This window comes from Camelina sativa, chromosome 11, assembly GCF_030686135.1.
Source record: "Camelina sativa cultivar CO46 ecotype springtype chromosome 11, ASM3068613v1".
Taxonomy (NCBI): domain Eukaryota; kingdom Viridiplantae; phylum Streptophyta; class Magnoliopsida; order Brassicales; family Brassicaceae; genus Camelina; species Camelina sativa.
Window position 1 is genome coordinate 17,499,162 of NC_141890.1, and position 23,038 is coordinate 17,522,199.

The 23,038-nt window shown below is 37.6% G+C and overlaps 8 protein-coding genes and 1 pseudogene across 11 annotated transcripts; 5 read left to right on the plus strand and 4 right to left on the minus strand.

Moving 5' to 3' along the window:
- Window positions 1-291: 291 nt before the first annotated feature.
- LOC147934152 (uncharacterized) lies at window positions 292-2,609 on the plus strand. 3 transcript variants are annotated; one of them, XR_015572618.1, is made up of 7 exons: window positions 296-763; window positions 1,122-1,195; window positions 1,310-1,519; window positions 1,644-1,691; window positions 1,820-1,921; window positions 2,011-2,274; window positions 2,349-2,609. XR_015572618.1 is itself a non-coding variant. In XM_087475638.1 (6 exons), the coding sequence occupies exons 1-6, from the start codon at window positions 434-436 to the stop codon at window positions 2,385-2,387; spliced, it is 1,191 nt and encodes a 396-aa protein (XP_087331764.1). In that variant the 5' UTR covers window positions 292-433; the 3' UTR covers window positions 2,388-2,609. The 3 variants fall into 3 exon arrangements, 1 of the variants encoding a protein (XP_087331764.1); XR_015572617.1 differs by having other exon boundaries at window positions 303-763; window positions 1,641-1,691; XM_087475638.1 differs by having other exon boundaries at window positions 292-763; window positions 1,310-1,691.
- A 339-nt stretch (window positions 2,610-2,948) lies between these two features.
- LOC147934153 (L-type lectin-domain containing receptor kinase V.4-like) lies at window positions 2,949-5,580 on the plus strand. Of its 2 annotated transcripts, none has more exons than XM_087475636.1 (2): window positions 2,949-3,098; window positions 3,606-5,580. In XM_087475636.1, exons 1-2 carry the CDS (start codon window positions 2,977-2,979, stop codon window positions 5,455-5,457), a joined length of 1,974 nt encoding a protein of 657 aa, XP_087331762.1. In that variant the 5' UTR covers window positions 2,949-2,976; the 3' UTR covers window positions 5,458-5,580. The 2 variants fall into 2 exon arrangements, with proteins under 2 accessions (XP_087331762.1, XP_087331763.1); XM_087475637.1 differs by having other exon boundaries at window positions 2,949-3,056; window positions 3,564-5,580.
- Window positions 5,581-6,297: 717 nt separating this feature from the next.
- LOC147934154 (putative L-type lectin-domain containing receptor kinase V.3) lies at window positions 6,298-8,271 on the plus strand. Its single transcript, XM_087476424.1, has one exon. The coding sequence runs from the start codon at window positions 6,298-6,300 to the stop codon at window positions 8,269-8,271; it is 1,974 nt and encodes a 657-aa protein (XP_087332550.1).
- Window positions 8,272-9,616: 1,345 nt separating this feature from the next.
- Window positions 9,617-12,675, plus strand: LOC147934155 (stearoyl-[acyl-carrier-protein] 9-desaturase 7, chloroplastic-like). Its single transcript, XM_087475525.1, has 3 exons — window positions 9,617-10,068; window positions 11,240-11,744; window positions 11,822-12,675. Exons 1-3 carry the CDS (start codon window positions 9,929-9,931, stop codon window positions 12,380-12,382), a joined length of 1,206 nt encoding a protein of 401 aa, XP_087331651.1. The 5' UTR covers window positions 9,617-9,928; the 3' UTR covers window positions 12,383-12,675.
- A 313-nt stretch (window positions 12,676-12,988) lies between these two features.
- On the plus strand, window positions 12,989-14,143 carry LOC147934156 (uncharacterized). Its single transcript, XM_087476454.1, has 3 exons — window positions 12,989-13,285; window positions 13,490-13,627; window positions 13,799-14,143. The coding sequence occupies exons 1-3, from the start codon at window positions 13,163-13,165 to the stop codon at window positions 13,991-13,993; spliced, it is 456 nt and encodes a 151-aa protein (XP_087332580.1). The 5' UTR covers window positions 12,989-13,162; the 3' UTR covers window positions 13,994-14,143.
- Window positions 14,144-14,159: 16 nt separating this feature from the next.
- Window positions 14,160-14,876, minus strand: LOC147934157 (jacalin-related lectin 24-like). The gene is made up of 3 exons (XM_087472525.1): window positions 14,802-14,876; window positions 14,552-14,629; window positions 14,160-14,450 (listed from the first exon to the last, which is right to left on the minus strand). Exons 1-3 carry the CDS (start codon window positions 14,874-14,876, stop codon window positions 14,160-14,162), a joined length of 444 nt encoding a protein of 147 aa, XP_087328651.1.
- Window positions 14,877-15,193: 317 nt separating this feature from the next.
- On the minus strand, window positions 15,194-16,150 carry LOC104788787 (jacalin-related lectin 24-like). Its single transcript, XM_087471751.1, has 2 exons — window positions 15,894-16,150; window positions 15,194-15,839 (listed from the first exon to the last, which is right to left on the minus strand). Exons 1-2 carry the CDS (start codon window positions 16,148-16,150, stop codon window positions 15,194-15,196), a joined length of 903 nt encoding a protein of 300 aa, XP_087327877.1.
- Window positions 16,151-17,410: 1,260 nt separating this feature from the next.
- On the minus strand, window positions 17,411-18,523 carry LOC104788785 (jacalin-related lectin 25-like). Its single transcript, XM_087471726.1, has 2 exons — window positions 18,284-18,523; window positions 17,411-18,106 (listed from the first exon to the last, which is right to left on the minus strand). The coding sequence occupies exons 1-2, from the start codon at window positions 18,521-18,523 to the stop codon at window positions 17,411-17,413; spliced, it is 936 nt and encodes a 311-aa protein (XP_087327852.1).
- A 2,084-nt stretch (window positions 18,524-20,607) lies between these two features.
- On the minus strand, window positions 20,608-21,372 carry LOC104784967 (jacalin-related lectin 24-like; annotated as a pseudogene).
- Window positions 21,373-23,038: the final 1,666 nt, after the last annotated feature.

Consider the following 23,038-nt stretch of genomic DNA (forward strand, 5'->3'; position numbering starts at 1 on the left):
CTACGTTACCAATCAGACCCATAAGGTTAAAACTTTGAAAATCTTTAGTTTACCTCCACTAAGGGCTATTACTTATGGTTGGGGATAATTTAACATTTAACAAAAACAAGGCAAGAGTTTGTTTTGTCTTTTTTTTAATCAACCGGCCACTAGTGAAAGACTGAAAGTGAATAAAAATAATGGTCCAATCAGGTGAAATCACGCGGATTGTGATAGGGGAGGGGTAGCTAAGTAATTTCGCAGGGGGAAAGCACTTTTTGGTGTTTGTTTGGAAAGGGGGTGAAAAAAAACAAACACTCAACATTTTGCGGAACGGAGCCACCGCACCGGTGTTGTTTTATTTTAGCTCTCACTCTCTCACACTCTCTGGCGGTTTCAGATTCCAAAGCAGCTTCTTCGATCCTAGTTCTCTGTACACCCTCCGTGTTACAGGATGGTTACGACGGCGACTAGTGCCTCTAATTTTGCATCTCACGTCTCCATTGATTCCTCCTCCTCCTCTATGTCTCGATCATGTCACGGCGATTCCTCTCATGGTGATGATGATGATGATGACCTCTCCCATGACGCTACTCCTTCTCCCACCGGCGATGACACTTGCTCCGACTCGGACAAGGCTACTGATAAGAAGCCTGTTTGGAACATGCCTTCTAATCCCTCCTCCGCCTCTGAATCGTGGCCTTCTCTCTCTCTTTCTGCTTCCAACAAGTCTCCCTCCTCCTCTGATTCTGATGGATCATCTATGCAGCCTCCTCCTCCTCAGGTATTTTCAGCTAAGCTTCTTTTTCCTACTGTAAAATCATCTTTGTACCGATTCATTATATTATATGGTCACATACTAATAGTATTAGGGATTTGACCAGTGTTTCTACATATCCTAAGGCTATAGGGGTTGTCACACTCACACTCACACACTAATAGTATTAGGGAATTTGACCAGTGTTTCTACTACATTCGCTATATTATATGGTCACATACTAATGGTTTTTGTGCATGTTACGAGTCCTCTCGGAGAATAATATCTACATTAGTAGTCTTAGTCTTCTCGTCTTCAATGCTAATTCCAATGGCTCGAGTGTTGCTGCTACCTCATCTGAAAACCATTCTGTAATTAATGGCAGAGGAAACCTTTTAGACGGATCAACAACATATCATCTTCCCCTGCTCCACCTTTTAACACCACCAGAGATCAGAGGTGTGGCTTCTACGCTTCTTCTGCAACTTTCCCTAATACCAGAAAAAGTTGAGAAGATAGGATTAGACTTTTTCATTGTACTTTTGATTGACAGTTTGCTGTAACTTTATGCAGGGAGAAAGATCCTTCGAAGTATATGTCCCATAGGATTACTGCTGATAATATCAACAACTATCGTTTAAGACTCCCAACCACATTCACAGATTTCACCGATGCCGATTTCAACACTGTCCTCCGGAAAATCCCCGAGAGTAAAATTAAGTTGGTAGGTAGAGATGGTGTAGGACATGAGATCACCATGAATGTATTAAAAGGAAAAAAGAGGTTTGTCTTGCAAAAGAATTGGATAAAGTTTTTGCAAGCTGAGAAAATAGGTTTAGGTGATACAGTTATCTTCTGTTCTGGTGGGACTAACACAAATGTAATTGTTCTTCTCGATGTTAAGAAGAATGTAGAATCAGAATCTGTACCTCCACCTGCATCACCACCAACCCAAGTAAGCTTTCCTAACACTCATTCTCATTCTCTCCACATTTGATTTATAGTGATTTCCTAACACTTATTCTCCTAATCTCCACAATTGATTTATAGTGATTTCTTAATTTTTTTTCTCTTGTGATCAAGGTGGTTTCACGTGAGGAAGACAAAAACCAACAAGCTTGTGAGATTGTTCAGGAGATTCAGGCGTGTTTGGACAAATTAATTCCCAAAACAAAATCTTTGGAGGTTAGTATTTATATCCTTCTGTCACAAATGAACGAATCATTAATGGTGTTTGTTTCTGTCTCTAATGTCTATGTCTCTGTCTCTAACAGGAAACATGTTCCTCTCAGAAAGATCATATCATCATGTTGGAGCAATCATGTTCCTCTCAGAAAGATCATATCATCATGTTGGAGCAATCATGTTCCTCTCAGAAAGATCATATCATCATGTTGGAGCAATCATGTTCCTCGCAAAAGAACATTATAAAAGGGTTGGAGATGAAATTAGAAGAAAATCAAAAGGTAGTGGGTGAGCTGAAAAGCCTTCTTTGCAAAGGAGAGTTGGATCGTAAGAGCCTCATAGACACAATTATGGTAAGAATATATCGTGTTGGACATTTTATGTGACATTTGGACAATTATGGTACTAAGTAAAAAATTTCTTTCAGGATCAACTTGAGAGCATGACAGGAGAACGCCCCTCCTGACTCGTGTGACAGGATCAACCGGTTAATAACCTGGTTTGGGCTCTCTCATCTCTGGTTTAGTTAATTAGGATTTCTGGTGTAGTTATTTCATCTTAAATATTTTAAACAAGGCTGTGACTTTGTAGTGAACAGATGTCATAAGGTATATTGGGTATACTATTGTAAGATGTTGATGTGGAATATTATCTTCTGACCAAAACATAAAAAAGTAATTTTGCCTAACTAGTTTATTGGTTCTTCCATGGTTCATGGAGGTTTGGGATACCATTAAGTCTCTAAGTTGTTAATTAATTGGTTTCAGTCATTGACCCCTGCATCTTGTAGCTCTCTGTTATAAGTCTTTGCAGGTCTTAACTATTTCATATGTTTTTTTGTGTGCCTACAGTCATTAGTTTAGTCTCTTAAAGATACAAATTGGTTAGTTAACTAATTTCGAAGAATTGACTCTGCAACTTGTAGCAATCTTTCTAATTTTAGTCCTTTGTGGAGCTTGACTACTTCATGCGCTTTTTTTTGTGGCTTAGTTGACTGCCATCATGCTCTTCAGAATATAAACTAAGCTCCTAGTTTCTCAACTCATCGATGAAAGATGATGTCTCACAAAATCAACTTACGAGTAATTTTCTTGATCCTTGCTTTGTTCTGTTGTAATGAAAACTCCCATGGCAGGCTGGTTTGGGAGGGATCTGCCGGAATTTTCAAAGGTTTCAAGAAAAATATATCCATGCCATGACTTTGATTATATGTATTACACAGATGTCTTAGGTAGACCAGCAAGACTACTAAATCACAGTAAATAATTTTATCTTGTCAAAATTCGGAGAAATCCAGATTTTATGATGTTTGACCAGTTCTTTAGTTATTGCATGATTCATGGATATGATTTGGACACCACGTTAAATTAATTGTTACTTAGACACTCATCTGCAACTCTATGGCTCTCTGTTTTAAATATTTGCAGTTCTCTTGACTAGCTCATGTGTTACGTGTATCTGAAGTCTTCACTTGACTTTTATCTTCTTGCTTATCAAAGATATAAACAACAACACTAACTAATATTATCTTCTTCCCTTGTAAACCACTCAATCACTCACCTATCATGTCTCGTAACTTCAACTTATTGATGGTTTTGGTGATCATTATTGCTCTGTTTAATACTAAAAACTCACTTGGCAGGCTTGTTTTTGAGGGATCCACTGGTATGATCAATGGTTTCCCGACGTTGACAAACACCAAGAAGCACGTCTATGGGCAAGCCTTCAATGACGAGCGATTCCCTTTCAAGAATTCTACCAACGGTAACATGACTTCTTTTTCATTGACCTTCTTCTTTGCTATCGTCCCTGAGCATAGAGACAGAGGCGCTCACGGTATGGCCTTTGTGATCTCGCCTACAAGAGGCCTTCCATATGCCTTTGCTGATCAGTACCTTGGAATATTCAATGATACAAACAATGGAAAAAGCTCGAATCATGTCATTGCTGTGGAGCTTGATATTCATAAAGATGATGAGTTTGGTGATATTGATGATAACCATGTTGGTATCAATATCAATGGTATGAGATCTATTGTATCTGCTCCTGCCGGGTATTATGATCAAAGGGGTCAGTTCAGAAACCTTTCTTTGATCAGTGGGAATCTACTCCGAGTCACGATATTGTATAGCCAGGAAGAAAAACAGCTTAATGTCACCTTATCATCACCACAGGAGGCTTATTACCCAAATAAGCCGCTTCTATTGCTGAACCAAGATCTGTCACCTTTTTTTATAGAGAAAATGTATGTTGGCCTTACAGCCTCCACTGGGTCAATTGGAGCATTACATTACATATGGACGTTACATGCGTATGACATTGTTACAGTTCCGCATTTGGATTTCCCTGTGCCGACCTTTCCACCATATCCGAAGCCAAAGTCTCAGGTAAAGCGGACCGTTTTAGTGACCTGCTTGACATTTGCTCTGTTTGTTGCGGTTGCTGCATCAGCTTTAAGTTCTTTCTTCTATAAAAGACATAAAAAGGCTAAGGAGGTTCTAGAGGAATGGGAGATCCAATGTGGGCCGCATAGGTTTGCTTACACAGAACTCTTAAAAGCCACAAAGGGTTTCAAAGACAAACAACTTCTAGGCAAAGGAGGGTTTGGTCAGGTCTATAAGGGTACACTTCCAGGTTCCGATGCAGAGATTGCTGTAAAACGGATTTCTCATGATTCAAGACAAGGAATGCAGGAATTCTTGGCGGAGATATCGACAATTGGTCGTCTTAGACACCCGAACCTAGTTAGGCTTCAGGGTTACTGTAGGTACAAGGAGGAGCTCTACTTGGTGTATGACTTTATGCCTAATGGAAGTCTTGACAAGTACCTCTACCACAGAGCAAATCAAGAGCAACTAACATGGGATCAACGTTTCAAGATCATCAAAGACATAGCCTCTGCACTCTGCTATCTGCATCAAGAGTGGGTACAAGTTGTAATTCATCGAGACATCAAACCAGCAAATGTCTTGATCGACCACCAGATGAATGCAAGGCTTGGGGATTTCGGATTGGCTAAGCTTTACGAGCAGGGTTATGATCCTCAGACATCTAAAGTAGCAGGAACGTTTAGGTACATCGCACCTGAGCTCATAAGAAGCGGAAGAGCAACCACAGGGACAGATGTCTATGCCTTTGGGTTGTTTATACTGGAAGTTGCTTGCGGTAGAAGGCTGATAGAGCCACGAGCAGCCACCAACGAGGTTGTTCTTGTAGAATGGACATTAGAATGCTGGGAAAACGGAGATATTCTTGAGGCAGCTGATGAAAGACTCCACCAAAAACACAATAGAGAACAGCTAGAGCTTGTTCTTAAATTGGGAGTGCTATGTTCGCACCAGGTTGCAGCAGTCAGGCCGGATATGTCTACAGTAGTCCGGATCTTGAACGGTGATTCGCAGCTTCCGAGTAACTTGCTGGAAATTGTCAAGGCCGAGAGGGTTAGAATGTGGTCTGAGACATCTAATAGTGTTCCATCACAGGAGTCCAACGGTACCTTGACATTTACGGAACCTTTCACTTCCTGCGGACGCTGAAAGCTGATGTTAAGATCGGTAGTGCAATAATATACGATGTTGATTTTTCGAAATGTGTTAGTTGTGGTTTTCCCATTTGATAAGCTTTGTGTAGTGATTGTGTTGGGAATAAAGATTGCTTTTTTTTTTATTTATTCTATCAGTTTCTTTTGTGTGTTGACTTACTCTCTATTGGACAAATTGAATAAATACTAACAGCGAAACTGAAAAGAATGCATCCTTGTAAAATGCTCAATTGATCGACTTACTAGTGGTTGGTTCTTGTGATATAACTCTGTTATGTTATACAGTCCCGGAAGTTTGTTATATCATTTTTTTCCTATAAACAAAACTGTGATTATGTCTGTAGTGAACAGCTTTCTAAAAATGGATCCAGGGTCGACTATGTCTAGTTCTTTTACATAATGTATTATCTTCTGGCCGAATCTTATTTAAGTACTTTTATTTGACAGATTCTTAGGTTTTTCCATGATCGATTCATGGAGGATATGGGCACCATCAACTGCTTAATTGATTAATTTAAGACATTGACTCTACAGTATGGCTCTCTATTTTTTAGTCTTTGCAGGTCTTGACTAGTTTCATATGTTTTATGTGTGTGAAGGTTATTTGTTTAATTTCTCATTAGGCATCTCAATGAGATATACTGGTAAAGTAATTGGTTTTTAGGCATTGACTCTGCAACATGTAGTAACTCTGTGTTTTTTAAGTCTCTGCAGGTCTTGACTAGTTCATGTGTTTTCTCCTGTAGCTTAGTTGACTTGCATCATTGTCTAGGATATAAAAGGTCGACAACATAAACTAACCAATCTCTTGCCTTCTAAACGAATCGATCAAATAATGTTAATATCTCACAGAATCATCCATTGGATCGTTTTCGTGGTTTTTCTCTTCTGTTGTTCTGAAAACTCCCATGGCAAGCTGATTATGGAAGGATCCGCTGGGTACATGAATGGTTTCACGACGTTGACGAACACCAAGAAGCACGCTTATGGCCAAGCATTCGACGACAATCCATTTCCTTTCAAAAATTCAAACGGTACGATGAATTCTTTCTCTTTCACCTTCTTCTTCGCCATTGTCCCTGAGCATAAGAACAAAGGCTCTCACGGTATGGCCTTTGTGATCTCTCCCACGAGAGGCATTCCCGGTGCATCCGCTGATCAGTACCTCGGCATCTTCAACGATGGAAACAATGGAAAAAGCTCGAACCAGATCATTTCCGTGGAGGTCGACATACATAAAGATGATGAGTTTGGTGACATTGATGATAACCATATCGGTATCAACATAAATGGTATGAGGTCTAACACATCTGCTCCTGCCGGTTATTATGATGAAAAGGGTCAGTTCAAAAACATTTCTTTAGTCAGTGGAAAGCTACTCCGAATCACGATTCTGTATAGCCATATAGTGAAACAGCTTGTAGTTTTCTTATCACCAGCAGAGGAGGCTATTCTTCCAAAGCGGCCGCTTCTTTCGCTCAAGCAAGATCTGTCACCGTATCTTTCCGAGTATATGTATGTCGGCTTCACAGCCTCAACAGGGTCGGTTGGAGCAATACATTACTTGTGGGTGTGGTATCAATATACCTTTATTATTGTTCCACAGCTAGATTTCCTTATACCAACCTTTCCTCCATATCCCAAGACAGAGTCTCTAGTAAAGCGGATCGTTTTAGTGACATGCTTGACTTTGGCTCTCATTGTTGCCCTTGCTGCAACAGCTTTGAGTATTTTCTTCTATAAGAGACATAAGAAGGTTGTAGAGGTTTTAGAGGAATGGGAGATCGAATGTGGACCACATAGGTTTTCTTACAAAGAGCTCTTTAAAGCCACAAACGGTTTCAAACAACTTCTAGGCAAAGGAGGGTTTGGTCAGGTCTTTAAAGGCACACTTCCAGGTTCAGATACAACAATTGCTGTTAAGCGGGTTTCTCATGGTTCGAGTCAAGGAATGAGAGAATTCTTGGCCGAGATAGCAACTATTGGTCGTCTTAGACACCCTAATCTAGTTAGGCTTCTTGGTTATTGCAGATACAAAGAAGAGCTCTACTTAGTGTATGACTTTATGCCCAATGGAAGCCTTGACAAGTACCTCTACGGTGGATCAGATCAAGAACAGCTCTCTTGGACTCAACGTTTCAAGATTATCAAAGACGTTGCATCCGCACTTTCCTATCTCCATCACGAGTGGGTACAAGTGGTGATTCATCGAGACATCAAGCCTGCAAATGTCCTAATCGATGACAAGATGAATGCAAGTCTTGGAGATTTTGGATTGGCTAAACTATATGATCAAGGGTATGATCCTCAAACCTCTAGAGTAGCTGGAACATTCGGGTATATGGCACCAGAGCTCATGAGAACCGGAAGACCAACGACGGGAACAGATGTGTATGCCTTTGGTGTGTTTATGCTTGAAGTTTCTTGCGGTAGAAAGCTGTTTGAGCCACGAGCAGAGCCTGAAGAGGTCGTTCTTGCGGATTGGGCGATTAATCGTTGGGAAAACGGCGATATTGTAGAGGCGGTGAATGAAAGTATCCGACCTGATCATGATAAGGGACAACTCGAGCTTGTTCTGAAGCTAGGAGTGTTATGTTCGCACCAAGCTGAAGAGGTTAGGCCGGATATGGCTACCGTGGTTAAGATCTTGGACGGAGTTTCTGAACTTCCGGATAATCTCCTGGACATTGTCAGAACCGAGAAGTTGGGAAAATGGTACGAGACGTACAAAAACGTGCTTGATACGGAGATTACAGAATCTGTAGGTAACTTGACGATTACGGAACCGATGACTTCCGTCGGACGGTAAAAAGAAGTGACTGTCGAGTTTTTGATGAGAACTTCAACTGTACAACATCAACATGTGACGGTGTTTGCTTTTATAAAATATCTTTGTGTTCATACTTAAATTTGGCGGTGTATTTATTATTATACATGACCAGAGAAGTGTGTGTTTCTCTTTGTTTTCTTGTAATACTTAAGTTTTCGGTTATTATTTTTTTTTTGTGTGTGTGTGCTAAACTAATTTGGCTTAATCGTATATTGTTTGTTAACTCTTACAGTCTTACCTAATGTGTTTTTGTTTCGTTAGAAAAGAAGAGCTTTGAGGAAGGAAAAAAAGACCCAAAATGTGTAACTAATACTAGTATAGATTCATGCCAAACCCAATAATCATTTATTTATTTAAAGAATTGATAAGTCCAAAATATGGAGTTACATAACGTTTCCATCATTGTGCCATAATTGTGTTTTCTTAAACTGGGAAATTCTAAATGTAAACTAGACTAATAAATCAAAAATATATATGCAGTTACATAACGTTAATTTTCTCAGGAGATAAAATGCGATCAAAGAAAAAAATTTAATCGCTATCACGAACAAGAACAACTGTTCACTCTAGAAAATATTGCAAAACAAAATTAAAATAAAAGAAGAAGTCTCAATTGCCACGTTGTTAATATACAAATGCTTATTAAGTTGGCTTTTTTATTAGTCACGGTTCTAAACGAGAAACGTTGTGCGATCAAAGGCTCAATACGTTGTGCGATCAAAGGCTCAAAACGTTGTGCTAAACTTGGCAGAAGAGTAATAGAATGAAGCCTAAAAATGCACAAAACAAAAACCATCAAACCCAACAACGTACGGTCAATAGAGTTTTCATATGCCAAGTGGGACATCCACGTGGAGACCCAATGACACTTGTCCCCTCTCTCTCTCTCAACTTATTTGGCTTTTTCGTGGATACTCACGCCCAAGTACGTTCGACTGAAACAATTACAAAAATGAAATACTAATATAGTGTACTTGTATTGACCTATTTACCCCTTCTCATTGCTAATCGATTTGCTAAGATCTAATACCCAAATTAATTATATATAAAACGTCATCTAATGATAATTATTAATCCTTGATACCTAAGCGTTCACACGAATCATGATCATCTTTTGACATATATTTTCAACTTAACTATTCTACTCAATAAATAAATTTAAATCAACAAAATGTTTTAATCAACTCCACCTTATTTGTACTAGACTATTTAATAAAGGTGGTCATCGATGTGTTGTTGTATCATTATTCATTGTTGACTTTTATACAAGTAATTATTTGATACAATTCTATTACCGACATGGATACTCTACCAAAAATATCTTATAGACAAATAATGTGAACTTGAAACATCTCTCAAGGGTATTTTAGAACAGATACTCATTTTTCACATAAATATGACGTCATATTCCTTATATTAATAATATTATTTATTTTTGTTTTTTTTCTCTCTCTTACTATTACTTACCTCTCCTTTGCCCTCTACGCTGTTCATAAGCATTCTCTTTCTGTGGACGAAACTGAACCTGAGAGAACCAAAACAAAAAAAAGAGCCAGAGCCAAACCCAGACCGAGTGAAAGAGATTGAGAGAGCAATTTAGCTTTGTAGCAAGAACGATTCAATTCATATCAAAGAAATGGCTCTAAAGCTTAACCCTTTGGTGGCATCTCAGCCTTACAAATTCCCTTCCTCGACTCGTCCGCCTATCGCGTCTTTCAGATCTCCTAAGTTCCTCTGCCTCGCTTCATCTTCTCCGGCTCTCAGCTCCGGCGCCAAGTCAGTCTCTTTCTCCCTTATACCTCTCTTTTTATCTATCTACTTTTTTGATTCTCTCTGCCAAGTATATAACTATAGAGATTTGGTTCATCTTTGTTCTGGGTTTTGCTTTGTTCTATTTTGGATATTGGATCTAGGTTTTCTCTGTTTACTTCATTGTTATTTACTTTACATTTGCTTAATCTCGAGTGTGATTTCAATCAAAGTGCTATCCTTTTCATCTGGGTTTATAAGAAAGATGTAGCCATCCTCTGTTCTTGAACGATTCAATGCTCGTTTACGTTTTTTTTATTGAATCTCATGTTGTTGACTGTTTCCTAGTAGTCTCTAGATTCATTTACGTTTCTCCTCTGATTGCTCCATGTAGTATCAAAATCTTTTGTCTTCGCCATTATTTAGATTGGTCTTTGATTGGTGGTTAGTTAAGATTAGCAGTATTTACTCTCGTTCTAGTTACCTTCTGTATTGTATAGTGATGTTTAGATTTGGTTAAGACATTGATGAATAGCTTCTTAGTCAAATCCTGATTTACTTTCGTGGTGAAAGTTTTGTTTTTTTAATCTGGTTGATCTTTTTTGGCTTCTTCTTTTGTTACATTTAATGGTGAAATGCATGTCCACTTGTTGCTTACTCATTTCTTGAACGTATTACTTTACGTCTGTTTCCTTTTCTTCAAAGGCATTACGTTGGATATCACGCTTCTTACAGGGCTTCCTTTGTGTATTAGACATACAATCTTGCGTCTATGCATGCTTACTTCGTGTCTTCTCTCTCTCTTTAGTTTCCGTCCAAATTTTTTCACGCTTTTCTCTAGTTCATTCACTCTTAGTTTTCTTCTTTGTTTCTTTCTCTCCCTGCAATCTTTCTTTTGTGCTTCACATTGCCAAGTGAACTTTGAAATGAAAGATCGATTCATCAATGCAAATATAACGTCTTTGTCTTATGATATAACATTTCTTGTGTTTGTTAGTCAGGAATTGTCGAATTGTTTATCTTGAACGCATAGATTAATCTGTTGGCAATGTTGACATGAAGGGTTATCTAAATGCAAACATATGTGTTCTTGTTTGTATTTTGGTTGTATATCAGAAATGAGACCTTTTTTTGATAGTTTCAATGGGGAATATAACTAGATTGCTGAAAATACTCTATTTTTTTTTGGTTGATGCAGGGAGGTTGAGAGTTTGAAGAAGCCATTTACGCCACCTAAGGAAGTGCATGTTCAAGTCTTGCACTCCATGCCACCTCAAAAGATCGAGATCTTCAAATCTATGGAAAACTGGGCCGAGGAGAATCTTCTGATTCATCTCAAGGATGTTGAGAAGTCTTGGCAACCCCAGGATTTCTTGCCTGATCCTGCATCGGATGGGTTTGAAGATCAGGTAAGAGAGTTAAGAGAGAGGGCTAGAGAGCTCCCTGATGATTACTTTGTTGTTTTGGTCGGGGACATGATCACAGAAGAAGCACTTCCGACCTATCAAACTATGTTGAACACTTTGGATGGAGTTAGGGATGAAACAGGTGCTAGTCCTACTTCATGGGCTATTTGGACAAGAGCTTGGACTGCAGAGGAAAACCGACATGGTGATCTTCTGAACAAATACCTTTACTTGTCTGGTCGTGTTGACATGAGGCAGATCGAAAAGACCATTCAGTACTTGATTGGATCCGGAATGGTGAGATAGTTTCAAGCAATTATTATAAATTCTGGTTAATATGACTTCCTAATGCTTTAACTCTTTTGTTTTCATAGGATCCGCGGACAGAGAATAACCCCTACCTTGGCTTCATCTATACTTCATTCCAAGAAAGAGCGACCTTCATCTCTCACGGAAACACAGCCCGCCAAGCCAAAGAGCATGGTGACTTCAAACTAGCCCAAATATGTGGCACAATAGCTGCAGACGAGAAGCGTCACGAAACAGCATACACGAAGATAGTTGAGAAGCTCTTTGAGATTGATCCTGATGGTACAGTCATGGCTTTTGCAGACATGATGAGAAAGAAAATCTCAATGCCTGCTCACTTGATGTACGATGGGCGCAACGACAACCTCTTTGACAACTTCTCATCCGTGGCTCAGAGGCTCGGTGTTTACACTGCGAAAGACTACGCAGACATTCTTGAGTTTTTGGTTGGTAGGTGGAAAATTGGGGGCTTAACTGGGCTTTCAGGTGAAGGAAACAAAGCACAAGACTATCTATGCGGGTTGTCTCCAAGAATCAAGAGATTGGATGAGAGAGCTCAAGCAAGAGCCAAGAAAGGACCCAAGATTCCTTTCAGCTGGATACATGACAGAGAAGTGCAGCTCTAAAAAAGGACAAAGCACAAAAAAAACCCTCTCCTCTCTCGGTTACTCATCTCATCAGTCTGCTCTTGAAATTGGTGTAGATTACTATGGTTTCTGATAATGTTCGTGGGTCTACTAGTTTACAAAAGTTGAGAAGCAGTGATTTAGTATCTTTGTTTTTCCAGTCACACTATATGTTTGGTTCATTGGTCCCTTAGTACACTTTTGTAGTAGTTAAAAACAGTTGAAGTCTGGTCTGTACTCAGTTTTCTCTGTGGAGTTTTGTTTGCAGTTCAGGTTAGTTTTGTTTTTGTCTCTCCGAGTTTCTTCTGTTTTCTTAGACAACAACAACAACAACTCATGAGGCTTTTAAAAGTTTTGATAATCATAATGAATCTTCCATATAAATTTACAGTGATCAATCATTGGTTAAGATGTTTAAGATCAAGTTTTGATTTGGCCAAGAAGAGGCTCTCAAGACACTGTAAAAGTTTCATATTCACATTTATAAGAAACTTGCTTCAGCCACGTCACGTGTAAAGGAGATTGATAATGTTCGTTAATGGGCCCAAATTTAAAAGCCCAATAAGGTAGTGTTTCACTGAATCCGCCATGGGGGCGGTTGAAGCTAACCTATGAACTTGGGGAAGGAGGCTGTTCAATCTTTAATTTCCTTTCTACTGCGAGTTAAAAAGATTCGAAATTTGTGCGTGAATCATCATCATTGTCATTGGAACAGAACAGGAGAAGAGAAACTGAAGTTGAAGTAGTAAATAAAGAAAATCCAAGTCGCCGGGGAAAAGAATGGATCAGACGGCGGAGGAGAAGATGGTGAGAGAGAGAATCAGAAAGAGAGTTAACGAAGTCAGTTCTGTGTCTCAGTCTCTTCTTTCTCCAATACAAGACCACATCAATTTCAACCTTCAAGTTCGTCTCTTTCTCTCTCTCTCTCTTTCAAATTTGTGTTCTTGCTAAAATTATGTAGAAACAAAGTTAATTTTACAGACCCTAGACTCAGTTTTGTTTCTCCTAGTTGCTAAGTTCATGAAGTTAGATTCTTTATGTATACTTAGTTTGCTTAGTCTGAGATTTTATCTAAAGAGTATGTTTTGTGCTGTTGTGTTGATGCAGAAAGCTTACTTCAAATGTGCATATGAATGCTTTGATAGGACAAGAACACACGCTGAGATTAGCCGATGTGCAGAGAGTTGCAGTGTTCCAATCACCAATGCGCAGAACCATTTTGATAACGAGATGTCTGTGTTCCAAGTGAGTCACTTCTTAAACTCTGTTTCTTGTTCAGTTAGAGGTTAATGCAGGGCAAGTTTTCAATTGTTGTCTCCTAGATTCTCTATATCTCAGGACAATAGCTTAGTTTTGAGTACTAGACATCACGTACTGATTCAAGTTTGTGTTTTGGACTTTTACCGATGAATGTAGGAGAGGTTGAATAGATCTCTTGTGGTTTGTCAAGACAAGTTTGAGGCGGCTAAGCTTCAGAAGACTAGAACTGAAGCTGTAGATGGTTTGGAGCAGTGTGTGAACCAAACTGTTGATGAAGCTGTGAAGACTCTGCCTAATCTCGTGGAAAGAATGAAGAAAGCTTTGTCAATCACAGACCTATCTCCTCCGTAACTATATTATAATAGCTACTCTTTCTGATTCTTAGAAATTAAATTTTATTTAAGCTCACTTCATTAGCATTAGCATAACATAAATTATAGTAGTTCTTTATTCAGATAATGAAACGAAACAAGAAAACAAAGAATTCTGAAGTTAAAGTAACCAAAACAGCACTAGATCATACTTCTTGCTTAATAGTAGTGTGTACACCCGAGAGGATAGGCTTTAGATAGAGACCTATCGAACAAAGAGAATAATCGCAAGATCCGAAGAAACCTCCAAACTCACGGCGGTCATGTATTTCCGCAAGAAACTCAAACCTCTCAGGTCTTGTCCGGTCAGATTCCGATCCTGTACAAAGGACCTCGTGCTTTCCTTCGTTTGTATGAAACGTCAGAGAGGAAATATTACAGTTACGCATCTCTCCGCTAATGCCAGTGACAAACTCAGACTCATGGTTCAGCCTCAACTGCAGGTTTATGTTAAGTAACCAAACGAATATCAATCCATTTCATTATTAGACTGACATAGTTTTTAGAGGTAAAACAAGAGAGTTTGAGTGAGACTTACAATTCGAGTACTTTGGTTTTCTTCGTCTGAGCCGTACTTTTTGGACATGACAAGATCTCCGTTTTCCACATATCCAAGCTGAATGGATGTTACAGAAGAATCATCAAAAGTGACGAATATGTGACTTATTTTGTCATGGCCAGTTTCTTCCCAGTGATCTCTATCTTGTCATATTCTCCTAATGGTCCGAGTTTCAACACCACCATTTTTTGTGGAAAATTAAAGCGTGCTAGCTAGTGTGATTGGATACAGAGTAAGGCAAGGGGATATATAGAGCCATAGGTGGACTCAGGGTACGGGATTGTGCAAGAAACCGATGAGTCATCTTTTGACTTGCTCTTTACGGTGTTCATGAGAATCAAGCGTAGAAATGTCTGCACTACATTAAAGAAAAGGGCCTCTTGTAAACGTAAAGATTACTCATTCGAATAAAGCAAATTAATAATCCTAATAAATATATTAATCTTTAATTATAAGAGTGGTAGCTTAACGATATAACAAAAATGTGGCATTCCTCCATTAAAGAAAAACATAAAAACTCAAAACTTAATAATTAAAAAAAAAAGACAAGAGATAGTGTGTTGTGTCATGTCGTTTAGGAGCATGCAAACGAAAAGGAAACTAATTTAGTCCAAGAGATATCTAAAAAAGGCGCCCCAACTTTGACAAAATCCCATCTTTGAGTTTAGGCTTACGACTAATAATGGGATTGACATGCCGAGGCATTAGATACTCAAGTGTCTGATAGTTAGTGCTTTTGGCTAGCCGGTCATCAGATGATTGGTAGTGACTGATCTTGTCTTCGAATTTGGGTTTATGAACCATGGCCTTGACATGATACCCATCGGACACCACCTCATTAGGTAATTGATATCCAAGCTTCCCATTACGGTTGATTGTGGCGCCTAAAGGATCAGATAATTGGTAGAGAGTGAGCTGGTCGTCTTCGTCATTGGCGACTTTGTAGTTGGTTTTAACCCCATGTTGCACCTTGCTGGTCTCAGGGGGCTCAACTGCGTCATTGAGAGTGGGCTTGTCATCGTACCTTGGATAAACATACATTCCAATCGATGCCAGACCGCCAAATTGGTTAAAAGACCCAAAGAAACCACCAAACTCACAATGATCACGAATCCCCACATCAATTTCCCTCTTACAGCTTTTAGGATAATCGTCTATCTTGCAGTACGGTCCACATTTCCTCTGGTTAGTGTGAAATGTCAAAGACGTGACAAGTCCTTTCCAATATATTCCACTCAACCCAGTCACATACTCATCGTGATTCAGTCTTATCTGTGTACATTGCATAAACTTGCTTTAGCGTGGTAATAAGGAAAAAAACAAAAACATGAATATACTATTCCAATTAAAACTTACTATTTCGCTGGATGAACCTTCTTCGGACGAACCGTACTTGTCAGACACGTCATGACCTCTCTCCTGAAAATAGCTAAACTGAATAGATAGTATTCTATGTTTGTTGAAACCAACAACTATATTAGAGATCATGTTGCCTCCCTTCTCGTTCCAATTCTTATGAAAAAAATGTTTTGACCCAATCGGTTCGACTTTGAACATCTTCCTACTACGGGATTTCATTTCGAATATAGCAGTCAAAAGAATTAAGCTCTTTGCTGCTTTAAAAAAGAATTTGTTCTTATTGTGAAGACGATCCACACTTATAGACAAGAAAAAAAAAAAGCTTTACATAATTTCTCTAAGAAAACTTCCTTAATCAAAATGTAAATCAACTTTGAAACGGTAAATTTACTAAACTCTAAAGACCGAAAGTGTAAAACTAAATATTATCCTTGATTGCATATATATTTGTTATTTACTTTTTACCTTATACATAGTTTACCTCTTATTCTAGCTGGTTTCTTTGCTAAAAAGTTAAGATGCCGATTTTCCAAATATTTTAAGATTAAATGCCTTTTTACCATCTCTAGAATTTATGAGCCAAATTGAGCTAAGGAGTTGAATAAGTTATCAGCCAAATCGGACGACGTGAATGGGATTATATCATTAGCCATTGCTTCTGATCCACTAGTTCAGACGCTTCTTAGCAAACCAGCCAATGTTTGGATGCCGCTTATTACTGCCGGCACTGACGAGAGACTTAACTAGTTAACATCACTGCCTCTCTCTTTCTGGTGATGAATGAGCTTCCTAATGAGGATACTACTACCAACAAGACCAGCTCTTCGTAATCCCATTTTCCTTTTAATGAACTCATGTTGCAGGTTTCTCTTTTGCAGTCTTGTTTCTTTTATGTATTTCAACCAGTCCATGCTAACACTCTTTCTAGTGCTGGTCCGAGAGCTCGGTCCCATATAATTAAAGCTGAACCAACCACAATTCTTTTTCTAGGGCTAGTCCGAGAGCTCGGTGATTATATGAGGACTTATATAACAAGATTATAATTCTTTTTCGCATACTCGAACTGTTTGAAACTTTCTTCAGTCATGTACAAGACCGAAAAGCAAAGAATGGCAACGTAGAGGAATTTTGTGTGTCTACACAAGTTGACACAAGGAACTAGACTGCTGAGTTTACACAAGTTAAAGTCATCATGAAAAAATTGAAAATGTAATCATCATCTCCAACAATCAATTCGCAAAAGATTTTGTCATTTATATATAGATTTCGTTTTAAGTCAAAAGACATGGAGCACAGAATTGTAGAAAACTAAGACATTTGCTTCATTAAAGTAGCTACTTTATTTAAGATAAAACTCAACAGCAACTTGAACTAGGGTATAGTATTGAACACTTCCACAAGAAGTTGCTTAATCGATCCACCAGGTCGGGACTCAAATACATGCCAATCGAGATCATGCATACGTGGGATAACGACCAACTAGTCCAAGAGATTTCCGAAAAGGCGCCCTATCTTGGAGAATATCTCATCTTTGAGTTTAGGCGTACGACCAAAGGGCTCGACATGATAACCATCGGCAAACTCATGATCAGGCATTTGATACTCAAGTGTCCGATTGTTAGTGCTTCTGGCTAGACGATGATTAGATGATTGGTAGAGACTCATCTTGTCATCGAACTTGGGCTTATGAACGATGGCCTTGACATTATAACCATCAGAGACCTCATGATCATGAGGCATTTGATATTCACGCGTCCCATTATGGTTGACTGTGGCTAAAGTATCATCATATGATTGGTAGAGAGTGGGTAGGCCGTAGTCGTCGTCGTCATCGTCATCTTCATCGGTGTCGTCGTCATCATCGGTGACTTCGGTGACTTTGTAGTTGCTTCCAAGGGGTGCGTCATTGAACCTTGTAATGGGACACACATAAATGCCGATGGAATTCAGATTGCCCGAGTTATCAAAAGACCCAAAGAAACCACCAAACTCACGACGATCACGAATCTCCACATCAATTTTCCTCTTATATTCGGCTTTCATATATATCGATGATGAATATCTATCACAATACGGCCCGTGTTCCCCCTGATTAGTGTGAATAATCAAAGACGTTATCCCAAGGCAATCAATTGCACTCAACCCGGTCACATACTCATCGAAATTTAGTCTCACCTGTATATTGCATAAATTTTATTTAACGTGCATGGTCGTCAGGGAACAAGTACAAAAGCAAACTATACATTGTAAACAACAATGTTAATTACAGAAACAAAAATATTAAATTACACTATATAGCCAATTATTATCATAAGAAGAAAATACATGAAGACATATTCTAACAAAACTTACTATTTTGTGGGAAACACCTTTCTCGGACGAACCGTCGGACGAACCGTACTTTTTAGACACAACATCATGACCTCCGTTCTGACGATACTTAAACTGAATACTTTTTATGGCTTCTTTGTTGAAGGCAAGATATATAAACGAGATCATGTTGCCTCCCTTCTCGTTCCAATTCTTATGAAAAAAATATTTTGACCCAATCGGTCCGACTTTAAACATCGTCTTCCTATTACGGAATTTCATTTCGAATATAGCAGTCAAAAGAATTAAGCTCTTTGCTGCTTTAAAAAAAAGAATTTGTTCTTATTGTGAAGACGATCCACACTTTATAGACAAGAAAAAAAAAGCGTTACATAATTTCTCTAAAAAAAACTTCCTTAATCAAAATGTAAATCAACTTGGAAACGGTAAATTTTCTAAATTCTAAAGACCAAAAGTGTAAAACTAAATATTATCCTTGATTGCCTATATATTTGTTATTTACTTTTTTTACCTTATACATAGTTTACCTATTCTAGCTGGTTTCTTTGCTAACAAGTTAAGATGCCGATTTTCCAAATATTTAAGCTTAAAAGCCTTTTTACCATCTCTAGAATTTATGAGCCAAATTGAGGGAGGTTTCGTGTGTGTGTGTGTGTTTCAGGTGCATATAGCTAAGGAGTTGGATAAGTCGTCAGCCAAACTGGACGACGTGAATGAGATTATATCATTAGCCATTGCTTCTGATCCACTAGTTCAGACGCTTCTTAGCAGACCAGCCAATGTTTGGATGCCGCTTATTACTGCCGGCACTGACGAGAGACTTAACTAGTTAACATCACTGCCTCTCTTTCTGGTGATGAATGAGCTTCCTAATGAAGATACTACTACCAACTAGACCAGTTCTTCTTAATCCCATTTTCCCTTTAATAAATTCATGTTGCAGGTTCCTCTTTTGCAGTCTTGTTACTTTTATGTATTTCAACCAGTCCATGCTAACACTCTTTGGCCTTTCTACTTTTCTAGTGCTAGTCCAAGAGCTCGGTTCCATATAAGCTGAACCAAACACAATACTTTTTCTAGGGCCAGTTCGAGATTTTTGCTAGTAGCTGGCAGCAGTTGATGAGTACAGTGGTTTTAGAGGGATGGAGATAGATAGATAAATATATTTAGTCGCCCTATTTAAGTCCACCTCCCCAAGAGTCGCTGTCATGACTTTCTTTATGGTGTTCTTCGGGAGCAAGCAAGCTAGACCGGTCCAGGTACGTTGAAGAAAACCTTGAGAATTTGTGCATAATTAAGAAGACTCTTCGTTTGACCAAAGAGGCAAAGACCGTTTTCCCATTTTCTAAGCATTTTGCTTTTATTATCTTCAGTAAACCTTTTGATCTAAGGACATACATAGGCCTGCGAATTTAGGTCGGGTCGGATACTTCGGGTCGGGTAATTCGGATAGTCGGGTAGTTCGGAATCAGAGAAGTGTTACCGAAAATAACCGAATTAAATAATGGGTCGGGTCGGTTCGGGTATCGGATTTTTCGGTTATTATTTTTGGTTACCGAAACTAACCGAAGTTTTTTAATTTTTTGGTTAATTTGGTTATTTAAGTTGAATCGGGTCAAAATCTCGGTTATTTTTGGGTAAATTTGGGTAATTTCGGTTATTTTCGGGTAGTTTGGTTAATTCGGGTCGGTTAATTTCGGGTAATTTCGGGTAATACGGGTAATTCGGTTAAATTCAGGTAACCGATCGGTTAGAGTGAACCGAACCAACAAAACCGATAACCGAATACATATTATAATTTCTTCCGATCGGTTTTCTTCTCTTAACCGAAACCGAACTGAAAACCAAAAATCTCGGTTCGGTTCGGTTCGGAATTCTCGGTTCGGGTAATTCCCAGGCTGAGACATACACATACTAAATGTGAAAGATCACGAACACTCATATGATTCCGTCTAATTATTTTATCTCCCTTACGTGTCAAAATTTATATCACCAAATACTCCCTCTCTTTCTTTTTTTTTTTCTCTTTTTATATCACCAAAAGATATCGAAGCAAAATCAATTTCTGTCTTAAATGAACATGATAATACTCACAAAAATATCTAATTAAATTAAATTATGGATGAAAACTTAAAAAAAAAAAGAACATTAATTTTAAACATCTTACATAATTGAAAAGAGGGAATATATTATATTAAGAGTTGTAACTCAAATATGAGAAAAAATGTGTCATTCCTCTCATCAGTGCTGCTTTTAATATAATTGTGAGTGTAAATAAATAAAACTCATGACGTACTACTATCAAAGGACAAGAGCTAGATATCGTTCAAGAGTACTACCTACTCTTAATCCAAGAAGACTTTTACGAGGCACAAAATAGCTCTTTTGAAATCGAACGTAACTTGGAAAGTATCCGGTCTTTGAGTTTGGTCTTATAACGGATGTGCTCAACATGAATACCATCCACGATCGTCGGGATTTGGTAATGGAGGGCGGATGTATATCCAGGATCCCATGCTTGATTGAAAGTTAGCTTGTTATCGCACGTGGGATTAACATAAATTCCAATGGATTTCAGACCGTCAAATTCATGAAAAGACCCAAAGAAGCCACCAAACTCACGACGATCACGTATCTTCACATCAATTTCCCGCTTATATTTTTTCATATCTATGGATGATGAATAATAATTATTACTGTCACCAAAAGGCCCGTGCTTCCCCTGATTAGTGTGAAAATTCAAAGACTTTATCCCATTACAATCAATTGCACTCAACCCGGTCACATACTCATCGTCCTTCAATCTCACCTGTATATTGCATAAATTTGCTTTTAACATAGGCCATCAGGAATAAGTAAAACAGAAGATGAATAATTCTAACAAAACTTACTATTTCATAGTATCGACCTCCGGACGAACCGTATTTTTTAGACACGACATGAATTCCCTTGTGAAGATAGCCAAACTGAATACATCGTATGGACTTGTCGTCGAAAGCAACATGTATACTAGTTATCATGTTGTGTCCCTTCTCGTCCCAACTCTTATGAGAATAACGTTTTGACCCAATTGGTCCGATTTTGAACATCTCCCTAGTACGCAATTTCATTTAGAATATAGCAGTCCGAAATAATTAATTAAACATAGAATTAATTCTCTTTGCTTTTAATAAAGAATTTGTTCTTGTGAGGAAGATCACGAACAAAAGATTTACATAGGTAATCTCTATATATAAGAAAACTTCCTTAATTAATCAACTTGAAAACAGTAATTTTACTAAATTCAAAAGACCAAATATGTAAAACTATATATTATACTCGCCTTTTATTTGCTTGAGTTTATTTGTGATTTACTTTTTCACCTATATAAATTAAAATCTACATTCACCTAAGGATACTAATAATAATATTTAAAGCTTTTTTTTTTTTGTTTTTTCCTTCCGCCTCTAGTTGGTTTCTTTGCAAACAAATGTAAATGCCTTGAAAGGCTGTGGATTTTAGAGCTGTTTATGGTTTTAGATTTTTCAAAAATCTATTTTCAAGCCAATCAAGATTATGCAAAAATTGGTTTTCTTAAAAAAATTAGGGAATCCAGATTTTGTTGGTTTTTGTCAATTTCAAAGAAAAATCAAAATCTGTGGCCATGAATGTTTACAAGTTTTTAAGTGGTTTTTGAATTCTAGTTTTTAGTTTTTAAATTTTAGATTTTGGTTTATGGTTTTTAGATTCAGTGTTAAAAAATTATTCAAAATAAAAAAACAGAAAAAAAGAATTCAAGTCACGCTTAAAACTGAAAAAACTAGTAAAACATAGATTTTGGTTTTTTCTTTGAAAATTACCAAAAACCAACAAAATCTGGATTCCCTAATTTTTAGGAAAATCAATTTTTATATAATCTTGATTGGCTATAAAATAGACTATTGAAAATCTAAAACTAAAAACACCTTTAAAATCCACAACCATTCAAGGCCTATGTTTTACTAGTTTTTCATTTTTAATCATGATTTGATTTTTTTTGTATTTTTCTTTTCTAATATTGTATGATTTGATTATATAATGTTATGTGTAGCAACTCTTGTATACAGATTTACCACAACATACAGATACAGTAGTAGTGTATTACTCAAATCGAAAAAAAAAAAAAAAATCAAAGTCGATATTGATATTTAGGCCTCACTTGTTTATATTTGGCTTCGTATTGAAGAAGCTATTAGATTTTCAGAGACGGATTACGATGTATTGTGTGGACTACAACTTGTATTTTTCGCCGATGATAGTGTCTTTCAATAACAGCTCAAAACTCATCTATTGTTGTCTAAAAATATCAAAAAAGATTTTTGTTTTTTGTTTTTTTTTTTAAATGTTGCCACAGAATCAGATAATCAATTTTGAGTTTTACGTACATAGAGAATTGGAAAGTTTAGCTTAGAACGAATCAAATCTATACCAGCAGCACCAGAGTCAGAACCTGCACCAGAATCAACAAGCCAAGTAAACTTTGATTACATTTATTCTCTCTAAATTGATTTGTTAGTAAGTTTACTCACATCAAACTGTTCAAACATATAGAATTTTAAACATCTTTTATGTGTTGTGTGTCTACAACTTGAATTTTCCAGTAAGGATAGATAGTCTTTCATTGTATAAATAAAGCTCAAAACTCAATTACTGATGTGTAACTATGACTATCATATAGATTAACGTCTCTTCCATTAATATAGTTCTTTTCTTTTTTGGTTTCTGACAGAAAATTAGCCAAAAAGAGATAAAGAGTAA

Excerpts from the sequence above, each read along its gene's own strand:
- LOC147934152 (XM_087475638.1), top strand. The coding sequence starts at position 434 with ATGGTTACGACGGCGACTAGTGCCTCTAATTTTGCATCTCACGTCTCC. Across the intron at positions 764-1,121 it reads TGCAGCCTCCTCCTCCTCAG|AGGAAACCTTTTAGACGGAT; the intron begins GTATTTTCAGCT and ends AATTAATGGCAG. Across the intron at positions 2,275-2,348 it reads GCCTCATAGACACAATTATG|GATCAACTTGAGAGCATGAC; the intron begins GTAAGAATATAT and ends AATTTCTTTCAG.
- LOC147934153 (XM_087475636.1), top strand. The coding sequence starts at position 2,977 with ATGATGTCTCACAAAATCAACTTACGAGTAATTTTCTTGATCCTTGCT. Across the intron at positions 3,099-3,605 it reads GGAATTTTCAAAGGTTTCAA|GACGTTGACAAACACCAAGA; the intron begins GAAAAATATATC and ends CAATGGTTTCCC.
- LOC147934154 (XM_087476424.1), top strand. The coding sequence starts at position 6,298 with ATGTTAATATCTCACAGAATCATCCATTGGATCGTTTTCGTGGTTTTT.
- LOC147934155 (XM_087475525.1), top strand. The coding sequence starts at position 9,929 with ATGGCTCTAAAGCTTAACCCTTTGGTGGCATCTCAGCCTTACAAATTC. Across the intron at positions 10,069-11,239 it reads GCTCTCAGCTCCGGCGCCAA|GGAGGTTGAGAGTTTGAAGA; the intron begins GTCAGTCTCTTT and ends TGGTTGATGCAG. Across the intron at positions 11,745-11,821 it reads ACTTGATTGGATCCGGAATG|GATCCGCGGACAGAGAATAA; the intron begins GTGAGATAGTTT and ends TTGTTTTCATAG.
- LOC147934156 (XM_087476454.1), top strand. The coding sequence starts at position 13,163 with ATGGATCAGACGGCGGAGGAGAAGATGGTGAGAGAGAGAATCAGAAAG. Across the intron at positions 13,286-13,489 it reads ACATCAATTTCAACCTTCAA|AAAGCTTACTTCAAATGTGC; the intron begins GTTCGTCTCTTT and ends GTGTTGATGCAG. Across the intron at positions 13,628-13,798 it reads ACGAGATGTCTGTGTTCCAA|GAGAGGTTGAATAGATCTCT; the intron begins GTGAGTCACTTC and ends CGATGAATGTAG.
- LOC147934157 (XM_087472525.1), bottom strand. The coding sequence starts at position 14,876 with ATGACTCATCGGTTTCTTGCACAATCCCGTACCCTGAGTCCACCTATG. Across the intron at positions 14,630-14,801 it reads ATATCCCCTTGCCTTACTCT|CTTGGATATGTGGAAAACGG; the intron begins GTATCCAATCAC and ends ACATCCATTCAG. Across the intron at positions 14,451-14,551 it reads AAAACCAAAGTACTCGAATT|TTGAGGCTGAACCATGAGTC; the intron begins GTAAGTCTCACT and ends ATAAACCTGCAG.
- LOC104788787 (XM_087471751.1), bottom strand. The coding sequence starts at position 16,150 with ATGAAATCCCGTAGTAGGAAGATGTTCAAAGTCGAACCGATTGGGTCA. Across the intron at positions 15,840-15,893 it reads AATAGTATATTCATGTTTTT|ACTGAATCACGATGAGTATG; the intron begins GTTTTTTTCCTT and ends TACACAGATAAG.
- LOC104788785 (XM_087471726.1), bottom strand. The coding sequence starts at position 18,523 with ATGAAATTCCGTAATAGGAAGACGATGTTTAAAGTCGGACCGATTGGG. Across the intron at positions 18,107-18,283 it reads AAGGTGTTTCCCACAAAATA|GTGAGACTAAATTTCGATGA; the intron begins GTAAGTTTTGTT and ends TGCAATATACAG.